The sequence below is a fragment of the Wasmannia auropunctata genome, unplaced genomic scaffold (genome assembly GCF_000956235.1).
Source record: "Wasmannia auropunctata unplaced genomic scaffold, wasmannia.A_1.0 LD336049.1, whole genome shotgun sequence".
NCBI classification, from domain to species: domain Eukaryota; kingdom Metazoa; phylum Arthropoda; class Insecta; order Hymenoptera; family Formicidae; genus Wasmannia; species Wasmannia auropunctata.
Window position 1 is genome coordinate 259,579 of NW_012026841.1, and position 26,141 is coordinate 285,719.

The window sequence follows — 26,141 nt, forward strand, 5'->3', positions numbered from 1 at the left end:
TTTTCTCAGTGCAAACACTTTTACTTAAAATAAAAAAATTTTACTTGCTTCAAGAAAATTATTTCTTTGAGGGGTACCTGAAACATATTTATTTGTTTTAAGTAATTTTTTTTCTCAGTGTATACGACAGTATTCTGTCTGACAGTGTCGCGATCCTTAGACACCAGTACATCTCGTAATCATCTTTATTCTTTTTTCCTAGATTATTTCCGTAATAAAATGGCAAACATGAATACAGATCCTATATTACAAGCTTGGTTAACCAAAGCACTAGACATGGTTTCGAGCAGAAAGAGATCTCGATTGGTCGTCGAAATATGCGATAAACACGACTACGTACCTATGCTTAAGAGAATAGAATATTCGGAGGCAACGGAAGAATATCTCGAATTGGCAAAGAGATTCGGGGCAGCGGTGAAGGACGTTCTGGCTGGTGCGGACGATTCGTCGGTCGCCGGGGCCTACAGGCTCGATCTCGAGACGCTGCGCGGAGAGGTGCACCGTCACAGAGATTCCGGGGCGGAACAATATGAATTCCCGAACGGAAAAACATTCTCGTACAAAGAGGAACTGATGTTACTGGAGATACTGGCGACAGTTCCGCAAGCCTACTGCGTATGCCAGAAATGCACGTCGGAACGACTGCCGTATGTGGCTTTATATGTGGCCCGGCAGAAAAATAAAGTATATCCGCACGACTGGAACGAATATCAACAGGCGAGTAAAGAATGGGTGGAAAATTTCATAACAAGTTACGAAGATGAGTTCTTGCGCGCGTTCCCGTTCCCATCCGAATGCAAGTCGACGCAAGCCATGCAAGGTAATTCGAGCGAAGACAGCGAAGTGTAAAAAAAAATACTGCTTATCGTGAATTCGCAAGGTTGATGGAAGTTGCGAGCGTAACGCAAACCTAATACCATGAAGTTTCCGAGAACGATTTGCTTGTGGGCTTGAAAACGATTGTCGAACGAAAAGGGATCATTAATCATTGTTCTTAGATTGACCAGCCTGAGGGTAGAAAGGAAGACAATGTTAAAACTAGCATTGTAACGTTTTAAAGAAAAAACTGCACTTTCTATTGCATATTTAGACCTGAATTCGAGACATATTGCTTACAATATTAATACGCTTAATATTGAAAATAAAGATAATGAATAATAGCGTTCATGCACACGCGCGACGAATTTAAAAATTATTTCAGCAATCATTCCAGTGTGTAATACATATATATTTTATATGTATATCATATAGGACATAAAGGAATTATATCTATGTTTGATGAGACTATATTCTCAGACAGCAAGCGAATGTCATTTGTCGACATTTTGATGTCAAAATGATAACATTTTGATTTCAAAAACATGACAACTTATGCTTGCTAACTGGAAACTAGAGGATTCGTTCGCTCTTCAATAGATGAATCACTATTTTCATATTAGAGATAACTTTTTTTACAAACTATTTTAACAAATTATATATCATTTATAACATACATTTTGTGCTATTCTTTTTTTGTAATTTCTTACATTTCGTGCATTCTGTATAAAATATAATTCATAAACTTCCCGATTTTCACCAATTTTGGTCTTTTATACCTAAAGAAACTTGATATTTGGCCATAATAAATTGAATTAAAACAGCAATAAATAAATTGTCAATTAATAAAATCGAATACATACGAATTAAATTACCGATAAAATATTTTCATATTAGAGATGACTTTTTTTACAAACTATTTTAACAAATTATATATCATTTATAACATACACTTTGTACTATTCTTTGTTTTAATTTCTTACATTTCGCGCATTCTATATAAAGTACGATATTCATAAATTTCTCGATTCTCGTAAATTGTGGTCTTTCATTCTTGACTTGATATTTGATCATAATAAATTGTATTGAAACAGCAATAACAAAATTATCAATTAATAAAATTGAATACTTACGAACTACTGATCAAATATTTTTATCTATTTCTTTCGTCACGATCACGATTGCTCCAAGATAGCATGTGAGAAATGAGAACGCTACAGCATCGCATCATTAACAATGTTGACGACGCCATGTATATACCTTTGTGACGCGCCGGCCGCTCGGGAGGACCCCTGGCGCCATCTCTCGACGCGATCCGTGAACCAAGTTCACGTTTTACGACAGCTGAATTATCGGCATCTCCGCGAGGCGAACCTGTCGCGATAACCGGTAGGCCTTTTCTGTTTCACTGCCGCACACGAGTCTTTCTCCTCTTTCTGTCCCTCCCCCCGTTTGTTGTCCGGGACTCGAGGTGTACTTTTGAGAAAGTACGATGCAAGCCAGCCTGTGGAACTTGGTGACCACGTCGATTAGGGTGAGTCTAGGCGGACGAACGGATGATCTTTCGCGCGGACGATATTTCATTCTGGATATCTCTTTCGTAACATCTCTCTCAGGCATGGGGGGTGATTCTCTCGTTAGTTTTGTTAATGAAACTCTTCGGTGGTCACGCCTGCACAGATCGGCGGAGTTACCTCTTGGTTTCTCAGGATTCGCTGAGAAACCCGCGGAGTTTCGATATTACACGCAAAGGTAGTCTCACAGATTGGTTATGTCATTGCTTTCTCTGTGTCGGTGTACCACCAAATCTGTTCTCAGCTGTTCTGCACATTTACACTTTCTGCACTCAAAATGAAATGTTTGAAGCAGAGAGGATCCCTCCGGTTTGAAGGAGAAAAGGAAAAAAAGATTGAATAAGAGTAAGGTCTGTTTTTTTTATAGCTGAACTGGCTGCACTAGTTCAGAATTTATCTTTTTTCTCCCAATGTCGAAAGATAAAGATAAACTGTGAACTAGTACAGCAGTTCAGCTATAAAAAAACAGGCCTATAGAGACGTGTAGCTGACAGCAGAATGCTGTTACAGAATGATGAGAGAGCTTTTTTTAAGAATTTTTTAATTTACATGTATGTACACAAAGAGAATTATTGACAATTACATATATATATGATAATTTTGTATATACTTATATATGTCTTTATTTTTGAATTGTCAATAGTTTCCTTTGTCGAACATGTGCTACAGCTCACTGGCAAATGTATCATCATTTTTGTATTTTACCAGCCAACATGCATGAAGCGTGTTCTACCGGGCTTGACGGCCACCCAGCAGCGCAGGTACGCCAGCACGTTGGATGCGGACATCGTGGTGATCGGGTCTGGCCCCGGTGGATACGTGGCGGCGATTAAGGCCGCGCAATTGGGCATGAAGACCGTGTGCGTGGAGAAGGGCCCGACTCTGGGTGGCACGTGCCTCAACGTTGGATGCATTCCGTCCAAGTCACTTCTAAACAATTCACATTATTATCACATGGCGCACAGCGGGGATTTAGCGAACCGTGGAGTTGTCGGTGAGTAATCAGATTAGATGAAAATTGAAAAAAATCACTTTATATATATATATGGATAATTATTTGCAGTATCAAATGTTCAATTGGACCTCAACAAGCTTATGGAACAGAAATTGAACGTGGTCAAAGCTTTAACCGGCGGTATAGCGGGCTTGTTTAAGAAGAACAAAGTCGAGTGGGTCAAGGGTCATGGAAAGATCACAGGCAAGAACCAGGTCACTGCCCTGAAGCCCGACGGATCGGTGGAGTCGACTATCAACACGAAGAACATTCTGATAGCGACCGGCAGCGAAGTCACGCCCTTCGGCGGCATCGAGATCGACGAAAAGAAGGTTGTGTCGTCGACGGGTGCGCTGTCGCTCAGCGAAGTTCCCAAGAGGCTCATCGTCATCGGGGCTGGGGTCATCGGATTGGAATTGGGCTCCGTTTGGCAGAGGTAAATCATTGAACTGGCCTTGAAAGGCCATACCTTTAAATGTCAATATTTTTAAAGACCAATTATCTTTTAATGTAAAAAAATTAATTACTCATTCCCGGTGAAATCACTTCTTGCAGACTGGGTTCCGATGTCACGGCCGTTGAATTCATGCCGACGATCGGCGGTATGGGTATCGACGGGGAGGTCAGTAAAACCATGCAGAAGGTGCTCGCGAAACAAGGGCTGAAGTTCAAACTGGGAACGAAAGTCACGGCCGCCAACAAGCGTGGCAATGAGATCGTGGTTACCGTCGAGGACGCGAAGGACTCCAGCAAGAAGGAGGACTTGGTGTGCGACGTGTTGCTGGTGTGCGTCGGCAGGAGGCCGTACACGCAGAATTTGGGCCTGGAGGATATGGGCATCGAGAGGGACGAGAAGGGGAGGATACCCGTGAACAATCGATTCCAGACGGTAGTGCCTAGGTAATTACGAAATTCAGAATTGGAAATTAAATGTCATTTGGCTTTAATTTCCTCCAATATAATATATCCGTGATAAAATATCTCATTGCCGGTGCGACTTCGGGTAACTCTGCGTAATTAAATTCGCAGTATTTACGCTATTGGCGACTGCATTCACGGACCAATGCTGGCTCACAAGGCCGAAGATGAGGGCATAATCACAGTGGAGGGTATCACCGGAGGTAATTTTTATTTGCATTTTAAATTACAACTCGTTATCTCCTCTCGCTTTAAGCTGAAGACGCCAATACGAACTTGTTCCTTTCTTTTTTGCTCAATGTAATTGAATGTGGATTATCTCGCACGATGCGTTAGGCGCGGTTCACATCGACTACAACTGCGTGCCGAGCGTGATATACACGCATCCAGAAGTGGGTTGGGTCGGCAAGACGGAGGAGGATCTGAAGAAGGAGGGCATCGACTACAAAGTCGGCAAGTTCCCGTTCATGGCGAACTCCCGGGCGAAGACGAATCTCGAGACGGACGGCTTCGCCAAGGTGCTCGCCGACAGCAACACGGACAAGATCCTGGGTGTGCACATGATCGGGCCGGCCGCGGGGGAGCTCATCAACGAGGCGGTTCTCGCGATGGAGTACGGCGCCAGCGCGGAAGACGTTGCCCGCGTGTGCCACGCACATCCGGTACGTCATTTAACATCAATATCTTATGTCAAACAGCTGTGTCTTGTATGAAATCTTTTCATTAATCCAGTTAATCCTCTTGATATTTCTGTTCGTGAGGATTACATTACACGATTGAGAATTTTGTGCAAAAAGAAAGAGCGAATTGGAGATAATTCTTGATCGTTTAAGTCAGTTAAGTGCTGCTTATTATATTTGACTTTGACGTTGAGAAATTGACTCTGAACTAAGATTGAGAGAGGAAAAATTTTAATAGAACTATTTCAACAGGCATGTTTTATACGCGTTCTCTTATCTTTCTTTCAGACATGCGCCGAGGCGCTCAGAGAGGCCCATCTGGCAGCGTACTTCGGCAAACCCATCAACTTCTAAGATCCTAGATGGAGAATAAGCAAAATCATTACACTTGTTTAGTCCACACCTTGATTGCGTTTAGCATCAAACGTGCCCGTCCCCCTTTTAAATCCTCACCGAGATAACACATTTCGCGGACAGACACGTTTAAGCTAGACGCGTATGATTTTGATGATGACGCGGCCCCTTCTGACTTCACATCGTAGCGTGGATCTAGTCTACGTATCAACGTCGTACGTTTCGCGCGAGACCGTAGCGCGTCGTATGTACAAGGGATTACGATTGTAAATAAAAGCTGAAAGCCATTACGCGGAGGATCAAGTTTATCTCTGCCAGGTGATTATTGTATTTATATTTACGAATAAACGAAAGAAATGCGGCATTATAATCTCTCGAATTCTTGGAATCGTTCGTTCCGAAAGGAGATACAGACACAAGCCATAAATACAGATAAGAGATAAGGAGAGAGAGAGCGTGAAATCGAGGCGCACGGCAGACAAATTTTCTAAGTGAATTATTTCACAAAAAAAAGATCTGTGGCCTAGAAAATTTTCTTAAATTTTATCTTCAGGATTATCTCCATAATTCAATTAAAGTTCAATCCTTTATATATCTTTAGGAAAAAAAATAACGCTTATTAATTGCAATCGCGGATGCATTTTGCATTTTTTAAAAATATTTTTCCGTAAAATACGATATTTCGGTATCAATATTATTTGTTTCCGCTTGATGCTTGGTCACGTGGTCCGATTCTACGTCCCTTTTGTGAACTTGGCCGCGTCCCGCCGCGAGTCGACACGGAAAAGACCGATTCGATTCGAATCGGCGTCTCGTAGAACCCAGGTAGAATCATCGTCGCGAACAAAATGGAGCGAAATAAATAATTCCGTTAAGCTTTTCGCGGTGGATTAGTTTCCGGTGGATACGAAGGAGCTCGAGAGTCCGAACGCTGATTCGAAACCACGCTTGCCGAGGTAGCCGGGTAACTTGGAATTAAAGCGAGGTTAAATCTACCTCGGTTACCCTAACCTTGCCGATTTCGACGCCGCGGCGCGGAGGCCGGGATTGCCGGATTAAAATTTCGTCCCCGGGAGGAATATGAGGTACGTATCTCCACGTTTCTCTCTTCGACGACGAGCACAAATCGTGTCCCGTCCCCGCGGAACTGTGACGCTCAAACGAGACGCTTTCGTCGCGCAGATAACCTCAACTCGAACGTCAACATGAGCTACAACAAGAAGGTGGCTTACTTCTACAACCCGGAGGTGGGTAACTTCCACTACGGGCCGGGCCATCCCATGAAGCCGCACCGGCTGTCCGTGATTCACAGCCTCGTGCTCAACTACGGCCTCCACAGGAAGATGCAGATCTACCGGCCGTACCGCGCCAGCACCCACGACATGTGCCGCTTCCACTCGGAGGACTACGTCGAGTTCCTGCAGCGCGTCACGCCGCAGAATCTGCAGGGCTACACCAAGTATCTGAGCCACTTCAACGTGGGGGACGACTGTCCCGTGTTCGACGGCCTGTTCGACTTCTGCTCCATGTACACCGGCGCCTCGCTGGACGGCGCCACCAAGCTGAACAACAACTGCTGCGACATCGCCGTGAACTGGAGCGGCGGCCTCCACCACGCCAAGAAGTTCGAGGCGTCCGGCTTCTGCTACATCAACGACATCGTCATCGCCATACTGGAGTTGCTCAAGTACCGCGCCCGGGTGCTGTACATCGACATCGACGTGCACCACGGCGACGGCGTGCAGGAGGCCTTCTACCTCACCGATCGCGTCATGACGGTGTCGTTCCACAAGTACGGCAATTACTTCTTCCCCGGCACCGGCGACATGTACGAGATCGGCGCCGAGAGCGGGCGTTACTACTCCGTGAACGTGCCGCTGAAGGAGGGGATCGACGACACGTCGTACATTCAGGTCTTCAAGCCCGTCATATCGCACGTGATGGAGTTCTTCCAGCCGACGGCGATAGTGCTCCAGTGCGGCGCCGACTCCCTCGCCAACGATCGGCTCGGTTGCTTCAGCCTCAGCACGAAGGGCCACGGCGAGTGCGTGAAGTTCGTCCGGGACTTGAACGTGCCGCTGCTGACCGTCGGCGGCGGTGGTTACACGCTGCGAAACGTCGCCAGATGCTGGACCTACGAGACGTCCCTCCTCGTGGACGAGCAAATCAGCAACGAGCTGCCGTACACCGAGTACCTGGAGTACTTCGCGCCGGACTTCACCCTGCATCCCGAGGTCGTGACCCGGCAGGACAACGCCAACAGCAAGCAGTACTTGGAGGCGATCACGAGACACGTGTGCGACAATCTCAAGATGATTCAGCACTCGCCGAGCGTGCAGATGCAGGACGTCCCGTGCGACGCGCTGCCGCCCGAGGAGGAGAGGCAGCCGGAGCCGGATCCGGACTCCCGGCAGAATCCGCAGGACACGGACAAGATTGTCGAGCCGGCGAACGAGTACTACGCCGGCGACAAGGATCAGGACAAGATGGACGTGAACGACACGTGATAAAGAGACAGTATTATAACTTGTGAGACCGCGAAAGACCGTAAGGGGATCCGTTCGAGATCCCTCGTAATTAAAGTTCAACAGATCCAATCCCAGAGCCCAGAGTTCCAATTCTATACGATTGGAATTTATCAATTTTGATCAATCAACACAGCAACAGAGATACTGCCGAACAAGGAATGCCGAAATCTCTTTTTTACGACTGATCCTGAAGACAATAGGCGTGCAATTATTGAATTTTAACTTTCGAGACTCTAGTTAATCTAGTAATATATTCAAAACAAAAACGAATAAAGACAAAAATCGAGCATTTGATGCGAATCGCGATGTATACTTTTTTTTACGTACGGGCAAAAGTGTAAATATGAATACTGTACAGATTGATTTGTTTATACTATGACGAAACACACAGGCATATTTTACTCAAATAAATCTTGCAAAAATTTTGGATAAACTTGTAATATACATCTATGTTTTAGACATTTTAGAATCCCTTCCCCTGATATTGCCATTTATTGCGAGGAGCAATTTCTTCAATTGAAAAAAAAAAATGTGTATATATATATATACATAATGTGCGATTACTCAGGATACCTGGATCTTAAATATCCATTAGGCAAGTTTATTGTTTTACATCAGACAGCAATATTCGTATTGTCTACAATGGTACAACAACGATGATGAGGACGATATTAATAGCGAATAATAGTATAATAGTAGCAATAACGATAACGTCTGTATCTCTGTCTCGGGGCTATCTTGCTATATCACAGAGAACTTAATCTTTCGACATAATTGTTCCTTCCAGAACTCTTTTCTTTCTTTCTTTCTTTTTTTTCTTAACAAGAATAGAAACGCAAAACGATTCTCTCGGGGAATACAGGGGAGGGTAGGGGAGGGGACGGACCTCTCTCCTCGGCTTGGTAGGAGCACTAAATGCGACTAATTGCAATAAATTAGATTCTCTTAAATTAAGGCGCTTTGTTCTGTACATTCGTATTTTGTAAACTCTACAAAAAGTCTCTCGAAAAATAATACACGTACAAAAATATTTCGGTACGAGAGGAACGCAAATACTCGATTTCCGATTTTTCTTTTAACTCTTTGCAAGAACGGTGCAAAAGACTACGATGCAGAGGCAATGCGTGTGTGTGTATGTGTGTGTGTGTGTGTATGTACTCTTTTACGCGTAACGCCAGGCTGCGCCTTTGAGGAACACCGCGCACGCGTGCGGTTTATACGCGATTATTTTCGTCTGCAGAAGGCAATACAATTCACGAAGCTTACGTACGACTTTACTTTAGCTCCTCTTTCTCATTCGACATACAAAAAATTCTCTTCCCGAAATTCGCTCGTGCCCTACAAAGCGCATACGCCACGTATACGTGTGCGTGTGTGTGTGTTACGTGTCCATATATATGCAAATATATATGTGTTTCTTTTTTCAGTCTCATAGTAACGGCAATTCCATTTGGTGTTTTGGTCTTCCATCGAACTCTTTGCATGTACTCGAGCGGCTCGTACGTTTCTTCGATTCGAAACTATATACAACACGTAGAGAGGGGAGGGGGAATATAATTAGGTAGGCAGTGCTGTGATCCAGCGATCCTTGCGACAAAAATGTTTTCAGAATCTTTCTTGCTGCATTAGCTTTCCTCTTCTCGTCGTAAGATTTGCTTGACTAGATGCTATTGTTCTTTCACGCTCGCCTCGCAACGCCGAGCGCTTTTCAACAGTAGCACGTGCCGCGCTTTGACAGGCAGTCCAACGGAACGGTGATTGGTTACGTTTCGAAGTGCTTGTAAATGCTAGTCACGTACGTCATGACTTGTTGCCAATCAGGTCGCTCGAGTTGACACATTTCACCGATGTTCTGCGGCAAGAATAATTCATATTACCTTCGTACACTCGTGACAATTAGTAGATGTATAACTGCGCGATTGAGATCTTATCGTTTTGTTATAAATTATTTTAATGAGTTATCGTACTATATATTTTACAGGGTTGCCACAAATTCTTCATTCTAAAATTCCATAACTTTTCCCTGACTTCCAGACAAAATTTCATGATTTTCCCTGACTTTCAATATTTAAAAAATTTTTATGTTTACTTGAATTAAAAACTATTTGGAAACCATTAAATATTTTTTTGAGAGAGCAATTTAACATAGCAATGTAAATTACTATTATTGTTATTGACATTGCTTGCACTTAATTGTTAAGTTGTTAGTATTCCTTTATCTTTTTCTTTTATATATGCGCACAATTCTTCTCCTCGGCTTACAATACAAGAAACATGTAAATATAGATTCTTTTTGATAAAAATTAAATCCTGTTTATTGGAATGTCCGACTTGCTGTTGTACAAAGATTTACAAACTTGAAAGAAGAATTACAAAAATATGAAGTCAATTTTAATTTTAATTTGTTCACAAGTGACACAAGAAACTTACAAGTTTAAAAAAAACTAGTTTTAAATAAATTAAAAATTTCAACAAAAAGTAGACAAGTTGAAAATTCCAATGTTCTCAGTAAAGCATTTTAAATCTCTATTAAAAAGAGAGTTTACATTAGCTAACAAAACTGTATAAGTGTGTGATAAACGCATATTAAACTTCTTTAAATCTAAGAATTTTAATTATCCAGAAAATTTTGTAAAATTCCCTGACTTTTCCCTGATTTCCAGTTTCGTGGCAATCCTGATTTATATACACCTTCGCAACAGTTAAAAATAATTTGCCAATTGACTTACCAAAGTAGTTGGTATGCCAACGCTCTCGGCAGCAGAGAAGGCGATCGAGAAGTTCCGCCGCTTTTCGACCGGCGTCAACGTGTCGTATGGTACCTTACGCGGCAGATAGGAGTGCAGAATCGCGCACAGCGCCAGGCCATCGTTCCAGGAACTGCTGAAGTTAGTTATGTCGATATTCCGGTAGCCTATCGTTTTGTTTTGACACCACTTGAGCAAGGCGTTACGCTTGGACCCGCCGTTCTTGACTAATCCGCACAGGGGATCCTTGCGCTCCGACAGATCGGTGACGCTGTTCCGGCGCACGAAGTCGATCGCCTTGGCGTTCAAAGCGGCCGAGTCCAACAGCTCGCCCGGACTCAAAACCACAGGCGTTGACTTCGTCTCTGCGCGTCAACAATCAGAGCACACGATTAGGCACGAAAATCGCCTCGTTCCGAAATGTACGCAAGTCTTTGCACGATTATGTTTTTTGTATCGTACAAGCGTTTTAGATCTGCGAGATTTTTAACTGATAATTACCTGATACCGGTTTCTTTGTGATTGTAGATTGCGTTTTATTGTTATTTGTCGAATTCGCCGTGCAGATTAAATTGTTGATTTGCTGCTGGTCCCTGAGGGGAGCCTTCAAAGACATGATATCTGTAGTGCCAATAGAATTCAGAGACGATGTGGAGCTGCTGCGACTTCCAGGTCCTAAAATGTAAAACAAATCGGTACTTTCAATTTCGAGTTTTCAAAATTTAATTGAACATAAGTTATAAATCCCCATAAGAAAAAATTTCGAATTCAATAACAAAGGGACTAATGAGCCAATTAGCCTTTGTTATTGAATTTGAGTTTTTATTTCCGAAATATAGATAATCAAATCGATACTTTCAACTTCGAGTTTTTTTTTATTATATTTAATTCAACATAGATTATTATATCCCCTTTATTATATATATAATATAATTAGAATCAAATTCAATAACAAAGTGACTAATGAGCCAATCAGCCTTTGTTATTGCATCTGAATTTTTATTTAACGAAACATAGAAAATTAAATCGGTGCTTTTAACTTCGAGTTTTTTCAATTTAATTCAATATAGGTTATTATATCCCCAAGAATAAAATTCAAATTCAATAACAAAGGTACTAATGAGTCATGACTAATTAGCCTTTGTTTTTTAATTTGAGTTTTTATTTCCGAAATATAGATATCAATTTGATAAAACAAAATATTATTTTATCTATTACTTTATATCGCAATTTCAAGTGTAAATAACGTCGTGGACAATATTAACGTAGCTGAAATATAATTGTTAACGTAGCTGAAATTGTGTAACACTTACCGGCTTTAGCTTGCTTCGTGGCATTTTCGATGCTCTCGATCAGACACTTTACGGAAAGCCTCGAGTCCTGACGCGAAATGTTCGCCTTCCTACGAGCGGCGATCTCCTGTTGCACGCTCGTCAGCACGGACTGCTGAGTCTCCGTCGGTGTGGTGGCCGGCCTCGTGGGCGGTTGTTGTATCACCTTTTGATTAGCTGAAAGAATTTCCAAAAGGGCTTCATTACGTTACCTCGCGAATCGCCGTGCGCAAACGATTCCTCGAACAAGTGATTAAAAAAAAAAGCAATAAGCCATAAGTGTACATAAAATAAAGCACAGATAATCGGTATTAATACATGATTTCGAGAGTCTTCTCAATTCACGATGAAAGATGGCACACGCTCGTGCGAATAATTAATCTCCAGTGGGGACAATACAATTTCATGACAGAGACATAAATAAGCGAAGTATGTACTGTATATAGCGAGTGAAGGTATCGAGAAGTCGAGAAACACAAAGAAAGCCGGGTTGACAGTTAACCAAGGGGGGCAACATGAGCGGCACAATGTAGGTGCTTAGCGATTACACGAAGATAGCGGAGTCTCGTGTTCTTCGATTGAGGGGGGAGAGGCCCGGGGAGGACGGACAACAGGCCGAATTTTTTACGATACAAGCGATTCCCACATTAAGAGAGCGACTTACGGTCGCAAGACTCGCTCGTATGCCGGCGCCGTTTCGACAGTGTCTTCAATTCCACGTCCTCTTCGATCGTCTCAAACTTTTCTCTCAAGGATGACGTCCGTCCGATCGGCGGGGGTTGAAATGACCCCAAGTCCGCATTACTTTGCGACACCTCGGGCTCCTCGCTCGTCGCGCTCTCGACCTCCTGAGAATCGTTCTCGTTTGCCTGTATGCTACCCTGCAGGAATCTCATGCGATTCAATCGATTCCTCTCGCTTGCGTTCGAGCGCTTTGATCCATGCAACTGTTCGTCACACGCCGAAGATCCGAATTGCTTTTCCTGATTGACGGAAGACTCCGCGATCGGCTCCGAAATCTCCGCTTCTCTCCCCGAATGAATATTTAAAATTCTGCTTGGCGTGTCCGATGAAACGATTGGAATCGACGAGTGATGTCTTGACTTGTACTCGATTTCCGAGGGCGTTAACAGCGGATACGATTTCCGCCTCAATAGAGGAGCGCTTAATATATCATGCGAACTCTTTATTTTCTCATATTCGATATTTATATTCCTCGTAGAACTCTTTGATCTTATTTCGATAGTTTCATTAGATGAATTTGGTAAATTCGATTCTTCGGGTGTGTCAATAACTTTTCTATCCCCTGGCATAGCATTAAGATATGAAGATTTCATCGCAATCTGGTCATTATCGATGATCACGTGCTTTGCTGTCCACAACTGATTATTGCATGCTGTCTCTCCTGCTGTTTCATCTTTTAAGCCAGACGCTTTTAACAAAAAAAATTCACGATCCTCATGTCTCGTTCCCTGCGACTTTTCTTCGTTTTCATGCATCGTACGACGATTGTCAAATTTATCTGATGACTCTGCATAATTTTTAATTTGTGAATCTGCGATCGTGTTTGATTTCGAAGTCGCCTCATCCGGATTAGAATCAATTATCCCGCAGCTCGATTTTGACTCTTCAGGTCTCTTCGAAAACAGCCTCTGCCTTTGCTCAGCCTTATCGCTTTCTTTAAATTTCAAACACACGGAATCTGAAAGCGATTTTACATACCTAAGGTCCGGATCTACGCGCAGTTTCGTCGAGTCGTTCGGCACGGTCAGAGTTTCCGCCGTTGCTGTTCTGTTATCCGAGAACGACGAGCTTGCTTCGATATTGACTAGAGTGGGCAAACTCGTGCTGATCTGCGGACCGCTGTAACTTCTCTGCAACAGCCTCCCCATCTCCGGATCGACCTCGAACTTCAGGTCGTTCATCGCGGTCTCCACGCCGGAAAAGATGTAGTCCTTCGGCACGAAGAATCGACTGTTCGAAATGTTAATGCCGTACGAGTCTCCGTTGGCGTTTTGAATACTGCGAATACCCTTCAGCAAGGAACTCTTGGCCATCGCATTTTTATCGGACGTGTCCGTCACGGTGATGTACAGTTTCGGATAATCTTCCGCGATTATTGGCGATTTGTCGGACGGATTGTGAGTCGCATTCGATTCGAAGTTGTTCAAGTAGAACTTGAACGAGTCGTTCTTCGGGACCGTTGACGGTCCCGAATTCTCGTTCGCCGGACGCTCGACCGCTCCGTTTGTGACGCACTCGGCATGCTGGCCGTCGATGGGATACGCGGGACAGAATTCAATCTCCTCGCCGGAAATCAATTTGTCCTCCAATTTGACAGCCTCCTTGAGTGCCGGCGCGCCCGCCGCCGTGGTAGCCACCAGGTCGTTATTCGGCAAACCGAGTAGTCCGTTTCGATTCGCGGTATCGGCCTCGTCCTCGAGCCTCGCTTTATTCGACTCCCTGCCGCTCATCGTCGCTTTGAACAAGCTATTTCGCAACGCGTGCTTTCTCGCGTCGTAACGCTTCTTTAGAATCATCCGACCACGCTTTAGCAAAACGCTCGCCATTCTCTCTTTATTCCCGTTAGCGACATCGAGCGTCTTGCAACTCACTACAGTGCTATCTAGTACGCAGTCCGATTGAGGAAAAAAGGAACAATTATAAAATTAATAAAACTCCCACTTAACAAAATATAGGCTACATGTGTAAAATAGGGATCAAGAAAGAGAAAATTAATGCTCGCGGCAAATTGATTTCGCTTCATCAAGGAATATCCTTTTTTCCGACGACATTTGTTAAAATACTCTCGTATATTTCTTTTCCGTTAGAGAGTATTATGTGTTAGTATATCATATGCAATACATTTTTTTACTATGTTATCGTTAAACCTCTACGATTCTAGACACGTTCGTCACGTATCACAATGTACTATCGCATAACGGTTTCTTCAAGCGAAGTCCACCGTTTCCGTTTGTTTACCTTTGTTAAGTTTATCGAGCTGTGCCTCCAGCGCTCTCAGCTTATCTCTCTGCGCCTTGTTCTCCATGACCACGCGCTCCAGCTCGCTCTGGGCCTCGGTCTTGAAGTCGTTGGCCACTCGCACGGTCATCAGCAGATCCGTCTGGAATTGCTCCCACTCCGCGCTCTCCTCCTGCCTCAGCTTACGCTCGTCGGCCAGCGCGCGCTCCAGCTCGTACTGGCGCGTCTGCGCCTCGCGTTCCCTCCGCTGCGCCTCGCTCAACGCGGCTTTCAGCTCCCGTTTATCCTCCAGGTGCCGTTGACATTGCGTCTGCAATTCCGCCAGAGAGTCCCGAACGAGCTGCAGTTCCGTGCTCACAGACAGTCGCTCGTCCTTCAGCTGATTCAGCCTGTACTCCAAATCGTCTATGGCGGACTTCGCGTTGTTTCGAGCAACCTGAAATTTCGTTTCCACGTAGAAGCTATCATTCTTTATTTATTACTTACACGAACGAAAAAAAAGTTTACTTCTGTATTCTCACGGTTTTAAGAAAACCTAGTTCTTTCGATTAAAGCGGCGTCTACAATGAGACTTAAGACTCAAGATGAAAATTGACCAATCATAGTCGATCATTCATCTCACGTAAAAAGAATAATCGATTGAGTGGTCATTTTTCTTAAATCTTAAGTCTTGTTGTAGACGCCGCTTTAAAATTGCTTGTAAAAGTTTGTATTCGACGCATACGAAACAAGCGCGTACTTTATATTCTTCCTGAAGCTGCGAGTACTGATCCCGTAATCGATCGTGATCGCAATGCGAACGTGCCAACTGTTCCTGCAACGCCGCCGCCTGCGTCTCGAGCGTGTCCTTCTCTCTTCTGGCCGCGTCCAACAGCTCGTCGGCCTCGCTCTTGTTCTCCAGCTGCCTCGACTGCTCCAGCTCCTCGATCTTCGCCCGCGCGTTCTCCAACAGAGTCGCCAATCTACTGATCTCTATACTGCGATTCGCGCCCTCCTGCCTGGCTTCCGCCAGCTCCATGTCCAACTGCTTTCGCTCGACGTTCATCGCGTCCATCGACGCCTCCAGCAACTCGACGCATTTCGTCAGACGCTCGGTCTCTGCCGCACCCGCGTCGGCGGTCGCTCTCAGATTCTTCAGCTCGCTCGTCAGCTCTTCCTGCTTTTGAAGTAGAGTCTCTCGTTCCTCTTGCGCACTCTGTGATCGAGTAATACACGAGTAATTAGTAATCAATCGCCATTTCGCGTTTGTATATATAAATTATAATGCACTCACTTTCAGGAGGTCTACAAGCTTCTGTTCCCTTTCTGTATTATAACCCTTGGACGCCTCCTGCGGCTGTTCCTCCCTTAAAAGTAGCCCTTGCAAGGTGTCAACCTTGGAACGAGAGTCTTCCAGCTTCTCCGTCTGACGGCACAATGACTCCAAAAGTACGCCCTTCTCCTCGGTTAGCCTTTCATTATCCGCTTGCAATTCCGTCAGTTGTGCCTGCGCCGGTTAACATCAATTCGTTAAAGCTTGTATTCTTATCCCCATGCGATGGCTCGTAGTGTCGGTCCACAATAGTGCAGGTCCACAATGAGGATTTTAAGCCCTAAGCAGTAAGAAATAGACCAATCGTAGTCGAATATGAGAAGGAATAATCGATTGTAATTGGTCAATATCTTACGACATAAGGCTTAAAGTCCTTATTGTGGACAGACACATAAGGATTTTAAGCCTTACACCGTAAGATATTGACCAATTACAATCAATCTCCTCATATTCGACTACGATTGGTCTATTTCTTACTGCTCAGGGCTTTAAAATCCTCACCGTGGACCGACACTTGCAATACCAACAGACAAAGGTTGTACCTGCAAGTCGCTCAATTCCTGAATGGTCGCCTGCAACTCTTCGTTCGTGGAATAATGCGTTTCCTCCATTTGTAGGATCCTGTCCTGCAAGCACGCAACCGAAACCTCGGACATCGAGCTGGACGAGTGCTTGTCCCAGTCCGGCGTGGTGCACTGGGCCCCTTCCTGAGGCGTACTGGTGTTGTGCCCAGAACCGTCATCCTGGGGGATGGCGATGGAGGCTGGCGCAGAGTTGTGGAGCCGCGAGGCATCCAGCAGCAGCTGCTGCTTCTCCGAATCTGACAGCGGGGAATGCGCCACGTCCCTGAGACGAGCGCGAAGGGCCTCGTTCTCCTCGGTAAGACGCTCTAGCTCCAGACTATGCTGCTCCTGTCGTCAAAACAACAAATACATGTAAACTCGTTTAACGATAAAACAGAGAGCAACTAAGATATGAATGTAATTTCAAGTGAAATCAGGTTCTAAAGTGCCTAACACCGAAATAGCATCTCAACTATTGTAACTATTTAACTACAGCTGTGAATGGACGTTTAACAGTTGTATTATAGGTTTTTTTTTGCAGGGACTACAACAGCCTCGTGCGACACTCCGGGGAAGAGAGGCGTCACGAAAAAAAGTACGTCGGAAAAACAATCGTGAGAGCGACGGCGACGTTCGCGATCACAACATTCGCGGCCTCGTTTCCGTTTTAGGGACGGAAAAAAAAACACAAAAGCCCGCGCGAGGAGTGACGCCTCGTATAAATATTAGGAGGCGCCGACGAGGGGGGTGCCGAAGCGGGGAGAAGACACGACGGAGCCAATCCGGATTCGAGGTTAGAGTCCGCGCGACGTGCGAGCGTACGGGGACGCGGAGAGACGCGGTAACGCAACGCCGGGTAAGGTCGGAACTCCGCGGGGCTCGCGACTTCGCGCGGGCGATCGCGGACGCGGGGCGACGATAATCGGCGGGACAACCGCACCACTGCACCGGGACGGGATTTTACCGTGGGCGACGAGAAGCAACGCTTTTTCATATCGGATCCGCTCGCTCGACGGCCTCCCCGGCTCTCTTCCTGCGTAAACAATAAACATCCCCGCCGCGCTCTACGCCCTCTGGCTCCGTTTTCGAGCACGCAAAAACGACTCTTCGTGCCCTTTCTCCCTCTCTCTCTCTCTCTCTTCCTCGCCTCCTCCCCGTCACTCCGTCTCTCTCCTTCTCTCTAATGCTCTAACGGTTACGTCGGTTACACGAGCCCCGGGACTGAAACCGGTATAATTTCCGCCGAGTTCAGATTCCGACGCGTTGCGGCCGAAAATGATCCGCTCGCGAGCCGACGCCGACGGGAGTGTTGACAGGAGTATGCGATTTGTCGAATTGCGAATTTTCCGCGGCAGCGTCGGAAAATTCGCAATCCGTATAGTCGGGAATGCGTAACGGAAAGAGTTCTACAATCGTCCTGGCAACGATCATTTGGGGTGAGAGGGAGGGAGGGAAATGACACAGAAGGGTGCGCGACCTGCGGAATAGAATTTTGTAGAACTATTCTTTGCAGGAATATATAGCTGCAGATTTTGTTGCGCATTCGCGCGGTCAGAATGAAACAAGCGTGAAAGAGGGACGGTTGGTGAGAAAAATGTAGGTTTGCAGGTAAAAGAAACCCGAGAGAATAATGAAATCGTTTTTTCACGCAGTGTTCCAAGTCTATCGAAAAATATATTCGGCAAGCGAAGTTCTTTTTCTTTGAGAAATTTTTTGGAATTAATGTGTTTTAGAAAAACATTTGTGAGAATTAGAGAAACTTCCAAGATTAAAAACAAGAAATAATTTACGAATTAAATTGCAAATGAGAAGAGCTTGAGAGAAAATCATTATTTGAAACTTGAATGTCGAAATGATTAATATCAGACGTTGAAAAATTCAAAGAATAACTCGCATAAATTTTGGAGGAGAATCTGATTAACTCTGAATTGATCGAGATATATGAATAGGAATCCGTTGCGTCGAGAATATAAATTTGTGGAACATCCTGTAGCGCTAAAACGCCGGCGAGCTCACTGAAAACAGGAGCAGCGGAGTATCTTTTATTAATTATTAATATTTTAAAGTGGATGCTAACAAAAATTGAGAAAATAATTCGAATAAATTTTCGGATGACTCCGAATTGATCGAAATATAAATCCGTAAGCACCTCGTAAATTTTTGGGACACCCTGTAGCATTAAAGTACTGGCGATCTGACCGAGAGGAGGAGAATAGCGGCATGTATCTTCCACTCTCTATCGATCTATTTAAGCGCAATTTAGATGCAAAGCGGATATTTTTACAGCCGCCCCGGTCGTCCTCGACCGTGCCTTACGTTGTCTTCCTTGTACGGTGTGCGAAAGCGCGGAGAGGAGGGGAGGGGAGGAAACACGCGGCGTAGGTATGCACGTGTGCAAGGAGAACGCCAGGTACGACGCACACTCGCGAAGGGGGAAGGGAAGAAATTGATGCCGGGGGGACGTACGTCAACTGCAGATGAATCAGAGCGACGGTGTGTGCGATGCCGGCACATAATTCATTCATCGAGCGCGTTTTGCGACGCATTCGCTTGTAAGTGCGTTTTACATTCCGCACGTCGTTATTTCTCAGCCGACAGAAATGGAACGTTGCGTTTGAAGCTGCTCGGAGAGAATATTTTCCTCGAGTAAATCGCGGATGTGATTAATTCAGACTATTCAGAGTCTTCTCCTTCAAAATTTATTCGAATTATTCGTTGAATTTTTCAACATCTTGTATATTAATCATTTTGACATTCAAGTTTCAAATTATGATTTTCTATTGAGCTTTGCATTCCGCATATGTTATTTCTCAGCCGATAGAAAACGGACATTGCATTTGAATTGCTCGAAAAGAATTTTTCTCGAGTAAATTATAGATACGAACTGAATTAAAAGGTTTTGAATTAAAAAAAAATAATTACGTCGGATTACTTTAATTCTAAATTATATTTGGAAAGATTAATTAACTTTCATATCTAATATTAGAAATAGAAAAGGAAGATGATACAAATGATTAAAATTTAATATAAACAGTTAGATTATTAAATTTTAATAGAGAGAAATAGAGGAGTACTTTAAATTCCTTTACTTGAAGTCAGAGCTTTATACGCATTCCAATCGTACAAAATAAACAATAATAAGAGATTCCTGGATCTGTCTCTTGCGCATCAAGGTAAACGCATCCGAAATAGCGTTGCTAAAGTTGGTTTCCGTCAGGCAGTGCGAAACGAGGAGAAGGACGAGTGCGAGATATTACAGAATAATACCGGATTGTATGGAGATGTCCGTGGCGACACGTTTATTTATATCAATCGACCTTTCACTTCTGATAAGAAAAGAACCTCTTCAAACCTTTCCGCCTTCGGGACGATTTTAAGCTACCGTTGACCCACTTAGTGGAATCTTGGAGATGAGAGGAACACGAGAATAAATTTTAAAAAATTGTACGCATTTAGATCATGTGCCGGATTATGTAGGAAAAAATAATGCTTGAGAAAAAATTTGTTTAATTCTGTGAAAGATAATTCGAAAGGAATAATAAAAGTAATAACAAGAATATTAGGACGCACGTATATAAATATATTTGTCGGGAAGTGCAAAATATAGAAATTGGTTGATCTTCCCGAATTATAATTTTTCCGTATTATAGTTTACTAGAATTAGATCGATCCGATGTAAATGTCCTAATAAAATTCAAAGTGTGTTAATTCAGTTTGTAGCGATTTACTCGAAAAAAAAAACATCCTTTTACGAGCGAGACGTTGTAGGATATCCTTTACAGAAAGACAAAAAAATCTCTAAAATCGGCTTCTCTAAAAATAAACCATTGTTCTTTTTCAATAAGTCGATGCTATTTAAATATTTTGACATATCGAGCAAAAGCATAACTATAATATTATATAAATAATGGATCGAAATACCAAATTTAGACGTGAGCAGAGTTTCTCGAAGAAATCGCGAATAAATAACAGAAAATGGACCAGCGAGTAGCTGATACGATTTCTGTGAACGAAAACGTTGAGCAACTTTCAAGATGTCAGATATTTTGTCGAAAAATACATGTAACAATTATTATCCTAAACAATCAGAAACTACTTGTCAATCCGATTTCTCGGATGCCTTACCTTGAGGGAAGCCAGCTCGGCGCGCAGCTCACGCAGGCTCTGAGCATCGGTGGCCGCGTCGCGTAGACTCGCCTCGAGTCGCGCGCGATCCTTACGCAGGACCTCGACCTCGCGCTCCAGCTCCTGCATCCTGGTGGCCTTGGCCGGGCCCTTCGACGTCATCGTCGCCTTGGATCTGGCCGGCTCCTTGCTGCCCAGGGAGCCGGCCCAGCTGTTTCCGGTCGGCGGAACGTCGCTCTTCGCCTCCAGCGAGGAGGCGCTCGTCGCCTGGCGCAGCGATGCCGATTGCTGCTGCTGCTGCGCCGACTGCTGCGAGGGCGGCGGCAGCGGCTGTTGCTGCTGGCTGGGCTGTCCTCTGCGAAACAGCGATTTGAACTTCATCATGGTCACACGACTGGTCACCGCGTAATTCAGACGATCTTGTCTCTCGTGGCACGAGAAAGACACTCCGCGGAGAGTCCGAGAGGGAGGGGAGGGGAGGGGAGAGAGCACGAAACGGGATGACTTTCTTTTTCGATCCGAGCGTCGATGAGGAACGGCGCCTACGACCTGGAACGATCCTCGCCGTCAACGAGCGACGACGTCGTTCCCGTTAGCGAGCGTCTCCGGAACTCGGACGAAGAGGGAAATGAGCAGCGGGTCGGCACGACTGTCATCCTGCCGCGTTTCTCCTCCGGTTATTACGATGTAATAATAACGAACGTAATCGTCGCGCTAAGGTCACGGATATACGAAAGAGTTGCCGGCGACTATCGCGAGCGCGAGGGCGTTTAATGATAGCAGTCCTGTCTGCCGATTAGATTTCCGCGGAAGGACGCAACACGTCGGTGGACGAGACGGCTGAACGGAGGCGTCTCGACGGGACGTTTTCGGATCGCACACTTGCGCCGCCGAAGGCTGCGTTAGTTATTACTTTTAAAAATGTTCCTCTCTCTCTCTCTCTCTCAAATACAAACTTTCCGACGTCACATTTACGTGAAAACAAACAGCCGATCTAGATGACCACTTCCGCGCAACGAGATTCCCTCGAATTCGTGAATACAAAGTTCGTCTTAGTTTCTCCGAAAAGGCGATCCTGAGATTTTTGCGCGAAAGTTCCCCGACCGCGTTTAAAGTCCGACACACTTTCAAACGCGTTTCGAGAGAGCACGGGTACTTTAAGTCACGGATCACCCATTGTCAGTCAAGTTTCCGCAAAAGTCGTCAGAGAACCGCGGAGACGAGAATTCACGTGAACAGCCGAACGTTCGACGCGACTCGAAATACGCCGATTCGCTGCACAATTCATAAGATATATAGAGACTTTTTATTCCCGTCAAAGAACAGTCAGTCATCCGGGTCACTTGATCTACGCGACGAGCACGACATTAGTCACATTCCCACGTTCAACTCCGGTCCCACCTCGGAACGCGTCCAGGTGCGTCGTCTTCCGATCATGCGTTGAGCCTCCGCCGGCGCGTTTCGTCGCACGAGAACCGTCGCTCCGCCAGTCACACCGTGCGGCATCCTCGCGTCTTCTTCGCAGACCGGCGGCCCAGGAGCCGGCTTTCTCTCGTTATCCTTCCGTTTCAGGACGCGCCGGTGGCGACGGCGACGTTACACGACACGGATCGGGCGATCGCCGCATCGTGTGGCGCGCACTCGCCGAGGAATTCCAAGATTCGTGCGTGAAGCCGAGCGGCCTCGAGCCACTTTCTTCCTCGATCGCCGCCGACGAGAGGAGAATCCTCGCCGCTTCGTCCTTCTCCTCCTCCTCCTCCTCGAGGATGTCCCTCGTCGTCGGGAGAAACGAGGCGAGCCCGGAGACCGACGACGTCAGTCCCGTCGCCGCGTGGCTCCGACCACTTGTTGCTCTTCGGGATTCGGCCAACGACCGCCGCGAGAGACGTTTCGCCGGCCACGCAGCGGAAGGACGCCCGAGTGTCCTTGCGGTGGCGCGGACCTGCCAAGGACGACGCTCGCGCGAATCGACGGACGGTCGACGAGAAACGCGATCGGAATTTAGCGAAGCGACTCTTTGGCCCCTCCTTGTCCCGACGCGCGTTTTTCCCGAATAATACTTTCGTTTCAGTGAACAATTTCCGGGGATTCCGAGATATGATATCTCGGACGACGTTCGAGGAAGTCCTCGACGTGGACTCGATTCGAACCGGTCGCGGGGCACCAGCGACGAGGCATACCGCGCGACGGTGCATCGAGTACTGAATACACCACGAGCCCGACAATCGCCCCCTACCCGTAATTCCGCGCCCCGTCCGCCCCTTCTCTCCCGTTCCCGTGCCCGCGTACTCGACCGAAGGCTTTTCTTAGGCGGCCGCCTCGCCACGCCGGACTATACGAAGGGCCAACGAGTTGTAAATGCAGCCCAGAGGTCGTACTTGGGCCGCCGCATTCGTCGGCCATTGAGGAATTCTCCTCGTCGCGAATTCCCTCGTGATCCGCGCCGTCGCCTTTTAAAGAGCGTAATTGCGGACCACTTGCGGAATAGAGGCTTGTCCAGAGACCGAAAGAGAGAGAGAAATTATGAACGCACGTGGGATGCGCGATGCTCGAATTTAATAGCGCCGGATAATGCCTCAAATTAAATTACACGTGACTTGTAACGCAAATCTCTGAAGCGTAAATGTGCTAATTTGCACATTCTTATTACACACGACGCTGGAGAATAATATGCATAAAACAGGGAGACCTTTCGGTCTCACCGAGATTTAATCTTGCCAAACAGATCCTTCTCTCTGAACACTAGAAAAAAAATTTTTTTTTCTCTACCCTCTAATTCAGCCGCGCTCTTTTCGCAATCCCTGAAAATTCAATGCCTATTGAATACTGACTATCTTGTTAAAATTTTCAAGTTGATCGAGCGAAATGCGACTCTAACGAGACCGACGTCTCATGAAGTCGAGTGCAATCGCCAATCAAGGCATTTACATTTGCGAAATGTCAATTAGCGGATTCGTTAAATTATAACACCGTGTGTACGCACGTAGCACGAGGAAAGGGTTGGTAAGAGGTAGATCGCGGATTAGCAATCTCCGAGCGGTGACTGCTACACGGCCGGTTGCCCTTTGACGCGCTTCGATCACTCGGAATCGCGTCGATTTTCGATCAGAGAGGGAGGAGGAGGAGAAGAGGGAAAGAGAGACAGAGATAATTGCCCGGGTGGGCACGGTGGGACGGGAGAGACAGCCGTCGAGCTCTTGGGAACGGGTACGCGCCTCGTCGCCGCGGCGAGGATGGCACGATCGAGAAAGGGAAGGGAGAAGAAGAGAGAGAAAGAGAGAGAGAGAGAGAGAGAGAGAAGCGGAGGAGCTGCTTAAGGAGGCCACACGGAATCCGCAGACGTCTCACCGGTCGACCAGTTTTCTCATACGGTCGACATATGGTATGTACCCGGTGGCCGAAAGGTCTCCCTGCCTTCGCAACGCGAGGCGCGCGGTACATAAATCTTTCCCTGTCATTCTACAGCTAGCATTCCTCATTATTTGCAGCCGTATATATACCTGCCGACGCCATCAGCCATCTCAACTTAATCACCTATTCGCCTTTCAAAACTAACGCCAAAGTGAAAAATATCTAAATCTACATGCGGCCTCGTGTATACACTTGTATATATGCATGCACGTATAGCGCAAATGCGGTTTCGCCTCGACGAGTACACTCGTAACTGTATCTAGAGAGGAGGAGAACAAAGAAATTTTTTTATCGAGCATGCCTTTCCATCCTGCTCCTCTCCTCGCCGAGGAGAGTAGCAGGATGGAATGGCATGCTCGAAACGTCAAACCTAACTGTGTTCGTTAGATGGTCGAATGACAAGCAGATATTGCTATCGACGTTTAGTTATTAGCGATGCGTCAGTCGTAAAAGTATTTATGATACCGTTTACAGCGTGACTAATAGTACTTCCTACTGGCTCTACTCGGAATTAAATTTTCGGGGTCACGGTTTGTCGAAGTTTATCAAAACCTCAGAGCAATCACCTTAAATAAGAAATCATAATCCAAAGCCAGATTGATTTTAGACACGCGGTGAAAGCGTGAATTTATTTATATGTATAATTCCGTCTTCTAGATCGTACTGAATACCATTAGGAGAATGATATGTGGAGGACATTAAATTGTTACAAAATTCGCTAATGTGGGAATATACTACACAGAAGGTTTATGACGGGAAGTCAACACGATTTCTAAACTCTAGATTTATTATTTGACAAATTTATTTTTTTTAAATTTGATTTTAATAAAGGTATTTTGATATCAAAACTTTGTTGAATTTGACGCGGTTCGATAAAGGAGAGAAGAATACACGAAAGAATGATTTTGCTGGAAGATCAACACATTCTGAAAATAATTTTGTTGGAAACTCAAAAATAATAAGCATTGCTGTAAAACATTTTGATATCCTAGCAAAATAATTTCGTTGGAAAGTTTGACGCTCCAAATTAAATTATTTTGATGGAAATTTCAATTTACTTTGTTGGAATTCCAAATGAATTCCAACAAGAATTATTTTCAGATCTGTATCCATCAAAATCTCTTTAGATCCTCCTCGCAAAATCGTTCTTTCCGTGCAGTAGAATTGAAAGAAAGAAACGACGTCGCATGTGCGGTAAAATCATTCGTCCGCAAATATACGGGGCCCCATATCCCCGTAGGGGCACATGCCGCAGAGGCTCCCGGCACCACGGAGTTGTGTTTGCACGTGCGCCGAACCTTCGCCCGGGGCGCAAACCGGTATGCGTTTTTCCGGCCGGCGGAAATACGACACTCCACGACGACGACGGTCCCTCGAGTCGCTCTCACGTCAGCGGGTATATATGAGCCGCGAGTTAAAAAATGTGCGCGAGGCTGCCAGCGTACATCAGATTTCCCGCCGTGAATCGCTTCGACGCGATGCGAAATCTCTGGATTTCGCTCTCCGCGAAGAAATATCTCGCATTGAGAACGAGGGAAAAGTGAGAGAATACCTGCATGTGCGCGAGGAGCATGGAAACTTAAGTCGTCGCGAAGAGAAGAAAGGGAGTGTGGGACGCGCTGCTCGGAAAAAAATGTACGATTACGTCACAATAACATATATTATACTGCGATTCTCTCAGATATAAATACAATAAGCGTCAATTAAAATCGCTATAATTAATTTTACAAGCCAAATCTCTAATTGTCAAGTTTCCTCTACACTTTCTTGAATTATTCGTATAAGCGATCTCAAAGCGATACGGTG

At 45.3% G+C, this 26,141-nt stretch overlaps 4 protein-coding genes across 4 annotated transcripts; 3 read left to right on the top strand and 1 right to left on the bottom strand.

Annotated features, from left to right (window-relative positions):
* The first annotated feature begins 208 nt into the window (after positions 1 to 208).
* On the top strand, positions 209 to 1,473 carry LOC105451590. The gene has a single exon (XM_011692144.1). It carries the CDS (start codon positions 220 to 222, stop codon positions 847 to 849), a length of 630 nt encoding a protein of 209 aa, XP_011690446.1. The 5' UTR covers positions 209 to 219; the 3' UTR covers positions 850 to 1,473.
* Positions 1,474 to 2,173: 700 nt separating this feature from the next.
* Positions 2,174 to 5,706, top strand: LOC105451591 (dihydrolipoyl dehydrogenase, mitochondrial). The gene is made up of 7 exons (XM_011692145.1): positions 2,174 to 2,350; positions 3,099 to 3,384; positions 3,454 to 3,820; positions 3,940 to 4,284; positions 4,414 to 4,505; positions 4,639 to 4,964; positions 5,271 to 5,706. The coding sequence occupies exons 1-7, from the start codon at positions 2,309 to 2,311 to the stop codon at positions 5,334 to 5,336; spliced, it is 1,524 nt and encodes a 507-aa protein (XP_011690447.1). The 5' UTR covers positions 2,174 to 2,308; the 3' UTR covers positions 5,337 to 5,706.
* Positions 5,707 to 6,083: 377 nt separating this feature from the next.
* Positions 6,084 to 8,308, top strand: LOC105451592 (histone deacetylase 3). The gene is made up of 2 exons (XM_011692146.1): positions 6,084 to 6,421; positions 6,519 to 8,308. Exon 2 carries the CDS (start codon positions 6,542 to 6,544, stop codon positions 7,841 to 7,843), a length of 1,302 nt encoding a protein of 433 aa, XP_011690448.1. The 5' UTR covers positions 6,084 to 6,421; positions 6,519 to 6,541; the 3' UTR covers positions 7,844 to 8,308.
* Positions 8,309 to 8,444: 136 nt separating this feature from the next.
* LOC105451593 (cytospin-B) lies at positions 8,445 to 17,821 on the bottom strand. The gene is made up of 10 exons (XM_011692147.1): positions 17,764 to 17,821; positions 16,779 to 17,147; positions 16,198 to 16,410; positions 15,664 to 16,119; positions 14,925 to 15,360; positions 12,607 to 14,568; positions 11,925 to 12,119; positions 11,113 to 11,286; positions 10,594 to 10,976; positions 8,445 to 9,716 (listed from the first exon to the last, which is right to left on the bottom strand). Exons 1-10 carry the CDS (start codon positions 17,791 to 17,793, stop codon positions 9,627 to 9,629), a joined length of 4,308 nt encoding a protein of 1,435 aa, XP_011690449.1. The 5' UTR covers positions 17,794 to 17,821; the 3' UTR covers positions 8,445 to 9,626.
* Between the last annotated feature and the right edge of the window lie 8,320 nt (positions 17,822 to 26,141).